The sequence below is a fragment of the Gymnodraco acuticeps genome, unplaced genomic scaffold (assembly GCF_902827175.1).
Source record: "Gymnodraco acuticeps unplaced genomic scaffold, fGymAcu1.1, whole genome shotgun sequence".
Classification (NCBI taxonomy): Eukaryota; Metazoa; Chordata; class Actinopteri; order Perciformes; family Bathydraconidae; genus Gymnodraco; species Gymnodraco acuticeps.
Window position 1 is genome coordinate 40,322 of NW_022992351.1, and position 9,753 is coordinate 50,074.

The 9,753-nt window shown below is 39.9% G+C and overlaps 1 protein-coding gene across 1 annotated transcript; it reads right to left on the minus strand.

The window, feature by feature from the left end:
• Positions 1–2,794: 2,794 nt before the first annotated feature.
• Positions 2,795–9,514, minus strand: LOC117542092 (1-acylglycerol-3-phosphate O-acyltransferase Pnpla3). Its single transcript, XM_034209576.1, has 9 exons — positions 7,917–9,514; positions 7,602–7,834; positions 7,446–7,511; positions 7,149–7,361; positions 6,786–6,846; positions 6,466–6,702; positions 4,678–4,795; positions 4,178–4,276; positions 2,795–4,021 (listed from the first exon to the last, which is right to left on the minus strand). The coding sequence occupies exons 1-9, from the start codon at positions 8,122–8,124 to the stop codon at positions 3,859–3,861; spliced, it is 1,398 nt and encodes a 465-aa protein (XP_034065467.1). The 5' UTR covers positions 8,125–9,514; the 3' UTR covers positions 2,795–3,858.
• Positions 9,515–9,753: the final 239 nt, after the last annotated feature.

A 9,753-nucleotide genomic window follows, 5' to 3' on the forward strand; every position in this document is an offset into this window, starting at 1 on the left:
ACTGCATTTGCGGGAGTTTGTGTGATCAGAAACGGCACAGTGGAACATCCCTGTCAAGTGCTTAAAGATGCATGGGAGTGCTCCATCATTAACAAGATGCTTTGATGGAAAGTTCCACACAGGAGTGAGAGATATGGGCATCAAGTGAGACACAGACAGACACACAACAGGTGAAGGCTGGGAAGAGAGTTTGTGTGACACGGAGTAAATAGCTGGCACGCAGTTTGTTTCTTTTCAAGCTTGGGCTTCCCTCCTCTGAGCCTCATACTGTACAACATGTGTGTTTTCATTTAGACCTGCCTCTGTGGATTATATCCCTCTGTCATAAAGAAAAGGAAAGACCCAGATTTGAATGGCCAGGTGAACAAAACACTTGGATTAGGATTTGATTTTGTATGTTTTGGGGGGGTTTTAATTGGAAAAAATATGTATTACTCTGATTTTCCTACTTTTTATATACAGCAACATTGAAACTTTCTGGTGTTTTCATGACAAAAAGTTTGGCCAATTTTACATTTTGAGATTCAAGGTTCAAGCCAATAGGGCATTATAGAAGCAAGTTCACGTACAAGCAGCACATCAAGACGCACTTGGGAAAAAAACTCCCAAAGGGCAGCACTCAAGGCTTCCATGATGCTTTACTCCCTGACACCCTGAACAGTTTCTTTGCCTGGTTTGATGTCTAAAACAGCAGAGTGAGGGCTCACATATCACCGCCCAAGGGGGAGCACATGCTCAAAATACAGTGACACCAAGTGAGATCCACGCTTATGAAAATAGACACCACCAAATTAGCAGGACCAGACCAGGTGTCAGGCCGAACACTTAAGTAATGTGCTGAGCAACTAGCATTAGTGTTCTCCAGCATTAACCCTCCCTGCAACAGGCGGTAGTCCCCATCTGTTGTAAATCTACCACCATTGTCCCGGGACCCAAAAAGACAGCAGTTCAAAGTCTTAAAGGACTACCTCACACCAATTGCTTTGAGAGGCTTGTACCATCTCGCATCAAGGTACTGATCTGGACAGCCACCAGTTTGATTGTTGAAGTCTACAAATGATGCTGTTTCAATTGCACATCATACAGCCATGTCACACCTGGAGCATCCAGACACACATGTCAGGATGTTGATTTGTAGCTTTGCTTTCAATACTATAATCCCCCATATACTGTAAAACAAACTCAACAACCAGGGATTTGCCACTTCACTCTTACTTCAGACAACAAATGTGAGAAAGGGCTAACACACATCCTCGACCCTCTTCCTAAACTAAGGTGCACAGCAGGGCTGATTGTGGACTTGAGTTAGATCTAGTTAGACACATGAATGGTAAAGAGGTGGAGAGTGAACAGCTTTTAAAAAGAGCTATAGTATACATACCCCCCACTTCCCCCTCCCTTCAACAGCTGTTGAGGATGGGGATTGCAAATATTATTTGCCCCCCACTCCACCCCAAACTGCTGCTAATGTATTTATTTGATCTTTAACTGTGTTTTTATTCTGGTTGTGTTTGTATTAGTGTTGTTTTTATCTTAGTTACCAGATTGAATATAATTGTATTCATACAAAAATGATAACGTATCTTTAATAAGATACATTTGGCTTGGTAGTACGTTGAATAGAAGATTTTGTCAGTCCTGTGTCACGCACAACACTGCTGGCTGTTTTTAAATAGCACGGCTAGTGACTCAAAGATCACAAGGTCAAGTCCCTGCACCAGCAGGATACATTTGCGTGAAGAAAGTGAAAGAACAGTGTGTTCCCTGTTTCAAATTGCCACCACCATTGTGTTGTTGAGCAAGGCTCTTTACATAAAAGCACCACTGGAGCATCTGAGGCCTCAGGTTTTACTGAGAAAAGGACAAGTTCATTTGTGTTTAGCAATCATTCCAATTGTGCCATGAAACAGTCCTCTACCTTATGCACTTACATATCTGCCGGTCATGAGACAGAACCCCACAGGCTTAAAGTCATAACTTATAAAATAGTTTTACAATGCTGCAATTGTTCTTTTATTTTCTCTTATCCTTTAGTTTTTTGTTTTTTTTAAACAACAAACAATTTATTTAAAATGATTGTATTTATATATTGAATATACACTGAACAAAAATATAAATGCAACACTTTTGTTTTTGCTCCCATTTTTCATGAGATGAACTCAAAGATCTAAAACATTTTCGATATACACAAAATAACCATTTCTCTCAAATATTGTTCACAAATCTGAAAAAATCTGTGATAGTGAGCACTTCTCCTTTGCCGAGATAATCCATCCCACCTCACAGGTGTGGCATATCAAGATGCTGATTAGACAGCATGATTATTGCACAGGTGTGCCTTAGGCTTAGGCCATAATGCGACGAGGCTGTGAGTCTGTGTGTGAGCACACACACAGACTCACAGCCAGGCTGCGGGTGTGTGTGTGTGCTCGGGCTGGTTTCGGGCTGGGTTTCGCTGTCTCGCAGACGGCCACTGGGCTCACAGGGAGGGGGGGGGACAGGATCTCCAACAAGCCGTTTAGGACAGAGAGTGAATACACATACTATACAGAGATGCTGTATGAGAAACCAATGTGAGTTTGGAAAATTGCACAATATAAATATATTCTAGTAGACCTCAACAATGGAATTATGATCAGTAGAAATGGCCATGACATGGGACCTTTAACCTCAGCGATGGCCTTGACTGATTAACAAAGGTTTCCCATAGTTCAACATGGAAAGGTGGGGTAAAAGGGTTAATATTTTTGATTAGGGTCACTGCAACACATAGATGACAAAGATAACAACCACATTGTACAAGAGGAATAGGAGTAGTCCCATTTATTAATTGCAGTCTACATGATTCCAAAAGCAGTTTGATGTTGGTTACAACGGAGCACATACTGGCGCCTGACACTGGCGGCATTTGACAGAATAGCATTTTCCTGCAACAACTTTTAAAAAATCAATGAGGAGATGCTAGAGGCCCCTGATGCCTAACATCATATCAATGAACAGCAGTTATAAAGTATAATATGTTTACGCTCAAAAGGGGCGAGTAGTGAAAGAGGGCAGTGTTCAAACATCACATCACAGGACTGTTTGTCACCTCTCAAGGGAATTGAAATGAGTAACACTTGAGATAAGTGCCTTGGAGCTAAAATTTCTCTAGCAGCAAATGGTTTAGTTTGGGACGTTGCACTTGAACGCTACATTACTCATAAATGAGTACAAGTGAATACTGTTTTACATAAATCAGCTGATGAACCACTAACCATTATTCCAATAGCAGTGGACCTTTTAGTTTTGGTATCAGAAATCCCTGTAGGCTTAAAACACATAAATATTATGTACGCATTAGTATTTCAGAGATTAACCAATGTTGATAATTATTTTCAATAGGTATAACATAGGAATATTTAGAAGATAAGAATTAAATTGTTGTACAGCATAACATAAACCCAGTTACTGACATTTAACCCACTCCACAATGTTGTGTCCATTGATCTTAAGACACTTTGATAACCCAGTGACAAATCAGATCACGCTCCCATTTCCTGATGGCGTGACTGTGCCCTCAATTAATTATTGAGGGCAAGTATTCTGTGTAGTGTCGCTTGGTATTTTGATACCCCAAATCCAGTACATGGCTGACTAGATTATTACTACAACAATGCCTTAGTGGAGGTCTGCATGTGGTTTAGAAAGTACAACAATATTAGAAACATATCATCAAGCTATAAAGCCCTTTTGAATTAATGCAAAACTCAATACTTTGTTTCTCTCTTCATTGGAAATCTAAAGGGCTTACCTTTATGACCAGAGTTAAACATAATACAGTGTTTAAATTACATCAACCGTCATTAACTAGTCTTGTTAATGCTTCTGGGATGAACCATCTTTTTCGTCTCCCACGCCAACATTTCCTCCATGGGCAGAAGAGAGAAACTTCCATCGAGGTGCAGCGGGCCTCTGCTTTTTGGGAGCCTCGTATGGAAGTGCTATCAGCCACTGCAACAGCAGGATGGGGGGGTCAAGCCTAAAAAGAGACAAGTCCAGTCCAAATTAAGTCGGGTCAGACATGAGATATTACAAAGAAAAGAAAATATACAATATGCAACCACTAATCCCAAAAGGAGGACTTTCAGAAAGCAGTTAACACTACAAGAGCAATGATTCCAGGATGCAATCTTACCGATCCTTTATGTTCTTCTTGAGGGTGCCCATGCATATGTTGAAAGAGAATATAGTAAAGTGCCTCAGGACATGCCAAGCCCAGAACCAAAACTCAAGCCTGGGGGAGAGAGAGTGACAAGACTCAATGAATAACTGCACACCATATTTTCTTAAATTGATCAATTGATAGTTGTGTCTCTGTTTAAATGTATAACTACAACCACAACATGCAGTAACCATGACCTGAATGATTCAATGGTCAATACACTTTCCAGGGTTTAGTATGACATAAGTTAGATTGGTCATGATTTGTTGGTTTAAATGCATGGATTCCTCCAGATCTGCCTCAAATGAATCCTTAATATTTGAAATATATATTACTTGCCTGATGAAAAGATTGATCGTACTCTTATATTTGTAAGCTAAGTATGAAGCTCCAGCCAGTAGACTTAACTTAGCATTGCATAATTACTGAAGACAGACCGAAACAACTATGTTAACATTCTGTATTTGTATTACCTGTGTCTACTCTGAAGTAGTGTGTGAAACAACAGCATCAGAGGGAGGATCAGGTTGGAGAAGATTTTTGCAGGGAGTCCAACATTGCTGTGATAGGTCACTACGTTGCGGAGCAGAACTGAAACACAAGTTTTCACAAATAATTGGTATAACAATCTCTACATTTGGTTCAGCATTCATTTTGAAATTACAAATCAAGACATTAGCCGCATTCACACCGCAGGACTTTCCCTGGTACTTTGGTTCTTTAGTTCCGTTAGTACCAATAATGTCGCGTTCACACCGCCGGGACTACTCAGTGCCGGGAACTCTTTTGGCCATTTTCAGTCCCTGCTAGAGAGGTGGTACGAACCTGGTGATAAAAGAGTGCCAATTTCTATTCTATTTCTATTGGCTGGGCGAATTGCAAACCACGCCCCCGTTAGACTCTACAAAACCACATCCACATCTGAGCGAGTAGTTTTTTTGTACTTTAAAGCAGTTATGACCACACGTACTACAACACCGGAGCGGTGGAATGATGAGGAAGTGTCGGCGCTTCTGGCAATTTACTCTGAGGACGGGATGCAGCAGCTTCTACAGAAAGCAGTTCCCAACTCCAAATGTTTTGAGCGATGTTCGCAAAAGCTACTTGAGCTGGGAATCGTGCACAGGGCACACGGATGCCGGGTAAAAATAAAGAAACTCAGGCAGGACTATAAACAAATTAAAGACACAATAATAAGAGTGGTAACGATTTTCTATTGTTATTATATATATATATATTGCCACTGTTTTTTAATACTGACACCTAACTTGCACTAAGGTGTGTCTGCTGCTATATATATTGCCACTGTTACATTGTTTTGAAACTACTTACACTTTATTTTACATTTCACACTTTTATTTAACTTCAATTTACATGCATACGACACACCTGGAACAGCGTGATGCCGTTATTGTTATGTCTTGACTGTGCAATAAAACAAACAAACTGGCGAAGCTTTATTTATTGTGTCCCACCCCAAATTTGCAGAATATAAGAATGTGAGAGCAGACAGGTGTCGGTGGTTGAATGTATCTACAATGTTGCAACCTTATGCAGCAATGGCAGGGGCAGAAACACAAGTCTTACACACATAAACACAAGTCATTTATCATGTCATTTGTTTTAGATAAATAAGGGAAAAACACCAAACAAGGGTTAATGTCCTTTTCCAAAATCAGCCTGAGGGGGTAATATATAATAATAAATACATAAAGATAAAGTCCATTGTTATAATGGGGTATTTTATTTGTAAATTACCCTTATGAACTCCATCATGTCTGAGGTCGGAAAGTAAACAAACGCCTCATACAGCGGGTGGGCTTTATACCCCCTCCCCCGTGTAGTTCTTCTTCTCTCGTTTTTTTTGGTACTCTCCGTGAAGTGGTTTTGCGGCCTTGCCAGTAAACCCAGAGAAGAAGAAGACGAAGTGACGTCAGCGTAATCTTGCCTCAGGGAAAGTACTGCGGTGTGAATGTGATTGGCACTAGCCCCCTGGCGGATTCAGTGCCGTGGTACTTTTTTAAGTACGGCAAGTCCTGCGGTGTGAAAGCGGCTATACTGTAACTTACAAATCCAGTGGGGGGGGGGGGGGAGAATCTGTTATGCTAAATGTAGTTAACCGATTGCTGAAATCAGTTTTTACAGACATTTGTTGACCAATTGTGGACAGGTAATTTAAATGAACAATGTATTTACATCTGAACAACAGAGCAGTCTGTAAATCATTGTCAGTTTAGTACAAGTGTGTACACCAGACATACCTTTCTTTTTCATGTCAACATGGAGAGAAGGGTTTTTATTCTCTCCAGTTAGTTCATGTTCAGTAGAGCTGACTTTCTGCTGGGGTCGCTTGGGTGTAAAAGATGTCAGTGTAGCAGTCTGCTTTTCCACTTGTATCTCCTTCTCTGTGTCTGTCTTCAGATTCATGCACGTTTTTGTTTGGTTACAGTCAAGTGTTCCTTGAGATAATTTTTGGATCATCAAATATCGGCCATGATCTGCATACAAGGGAAAAGTAGATTGATTGTGTGTAAACATGTTTAAATCTGCATGTTTTTATCTATAGATAAAGTTGACTTACTATGGCTTTGAAGGAAATTAATAGCATCCTTGTAGCCGCTGTGGTAGGCCTGTTCCAGAGTCTAAAGCGCAGAAATACAATTCTATGTTTTAACGGATACTTTTAGAAATGTTTTTCACAATGGAGGTGCTATTCATTCAAAATGATTCATCAACATGTGGGTAGTAAAGGCTCATCCAATCTAGACAGGGATTATCGGAAGGGATTCACTTAAACATTTAGTTTGACACATCATGGGTCTTTCATAGTGTCAATTTGTAGCACAAAAACAATTGATCATCTTCCAAAGAATATTAAATTAAATCTGAATCATAATAGAAGTTCACTTTCATTTATTGTTCCATATTTTGAAAGGGGTCTTACCTTTAGAGCCATGGGGTAGAGAGCATTCATGATCCTGGAACCGTTAGCCGTGTTGATCTTCAAGGTGCTGCCACTCACCACCATGTCCCAACTGCAAGGTGTGTCGGTGGGACAGATGTCTATCTCTCCGGAGAATGGACACACAGTCAAGGTCTCACTGTGGGGTGCCACCAGCACTGGTTGCATTTCACTGAAGCCCCCGTCCAAATAATACTATAAAAAAGATCACATCAATTATTATTCACACCAGCAGAATGTGCTTATTATGACATTGTGATAAGGCCATTCAATACTCACTACTCCTCTGAAGGATGGAGGCAGCATACCGCAGTAAACAGGCACGAAGCAGCTGCATAGCAAAGCCTACATATAAATAGACATGGTTCAAATTACATTTTTGCTTCTAACCTGCTTACTGTAGGTTTTCTTTTAAACATTAGGATGCCAACTCACCTGCACTACATCTTCTTTTGACTGGAAATCAGACGTGAGAATGTGCTTGCCATCAGACAGGCGTGTCATAGACACAGAGAGACGCCCGTTGGCCATTTGGTGGGCATCAGAAGGAAGATGCTTGTGTAAAATACTCTCCAACCAGTGGGAAACATTCATTGCAGGGTTAAATGGCCCAAGTGTAAAAGACTGCATTTGTTCGGCAAAATGCAGCATCTCATCCCGAATAGTTACTGGAAAATTGAAGACTTAAATTCAGAAACAGTGAATATATGCAACAGAGGTAGATTTAAAAAATAAGACAAAGTCACTTACTCATGCTCATTTCACAGACTACAGCAGCTGCCACCAGAGACCCAGCAGAGGCACCCAGGACACAAGGTGCCGTGCGCAGTATCCACGGTGCATTATTTAGGAAGCATTCGGCAACCCCTAACTGGTAGGTAGCCATGAATCCAGATCCAGAGAAGGAAATTGAAAGAGGATTTTCACTAAAATGATAACTTGAAATTCCTCGAGCCATTTTCCAAAGGCTTTAAACTGTCAAATTAAATGTTTTCAATCATTAATCTGAAAAGTATTACTGCTCAAGCAAATACAGATTTCGTTCTTTTGATGTAGACTGAGTTATAGCAGGAATCCAGTGGACAGTGGGGACTGTTTCAGGATCAGTGTCTTAAAACCAATCCAAATTAGACATACCATATTGGTCAAGCCCATGTGATATACAGTGCATGCTGCTCTCTCAATGGCTTTTTGTCTGTTTCATTTCCGAAAAGTTAACAAATAAACATGTTTGGCAATACCGAATGACTAAAAAACAAATCCAAAGAAGAACAAATATATAAAAAATATTTTTGAAACAAGTCCTTTCCTTTATGTACTTTTGACCTTTTTAGGAAAACCGTTTTTGAGGATTTCACAGTTATGGTTTTCTAAAGGAACATAAGGCACTATTGTAAGACATCAAGTTGAAAAATGTGTTTTGCTATCATACTAAACTAAATAAAGCACTATAATTCATTCTGAAAATCAAGTAGCAAAACTTCAGCTCAGATCTGCACAACTCTACGGAATCTCCTGCCCTAATTTTTTAGCAAATCATCAGGTGAGGCAGGAATGCTACTCTGTATGTGTTTATGTTTTCCTCACATATTGTCTATTTTTTTTACGAGCTTACTAATACTGAAACATTTAGCTAAAGACACTATGTTCGAGTGACTGCCTTGCATTTCTGACCTTTCTGTTTGTTTGTTTGTTTGTTTGTTTGTCTCATTTTAAATAGGCCAAAACCTCACACTGTCTCTCCTTCAACAAAAAACAACTTTAACATTGGGGGGCCCTACTGCACTGGAAACACTGACTAACAACAGTTTTATGGCTTTAGGAGGCATATATTTGAGGACATTTTACAGCCAGGAGTTTCAATCAATAAGTTTGGTATGAGACTCAACCAAAGAGAAGGGACCACTACATATTGAATGTATAGGTGAAATGACGTGAGGGAAGAAAGCTAATAAACTAATGTTGTGTAATGCCACTATACCTGCCTTGCATAGCTGTGAAGGCTTTAACTACAAGCATCACAACCAATCACACATCCTAAAGGTTACGCTTATTTCTGTTTAACATCATACATACACAGACACCATTCTAAACACATGTTTAACCAACTTTATTTTTCTAGATTGATTGCGTAATTGTGTGTTGTGTTAACCCCTATGTTGTCAGTGTTTTGAAAATCACCTTGCTCCTGGCAAAAGGCTGAGCTGCTGAACAACACCTGCCTATGTAGATGCGCCTCGTTAATTGGACTGTGCCATTCCCCTAAACTGGTGTTTAAAGAAGCCACTTCTCCTAAGACACCCATCTTTAAGTAGACAACAGTATTTTCTCCACTGCACTCAACTATGGACTGGCCAGCGTTGTTATAAATGCCTGCAGTGTGGAGAAGAAGGCAGTGGCTCTTGGGCAGAAGAAAACCCAACATGTCACCCACTTTTTATAGTTTTATGTTCATTAATTTATGCTTAGACATAAGAGTACAGTATATCTGTTTATATTATAAATAATTAACCCCTCCCTTCCTCTTAAATCATTTTGTTTCCCATCCTAAAAACGATATATGTTTTTGGTTAATCAATCCCCATAT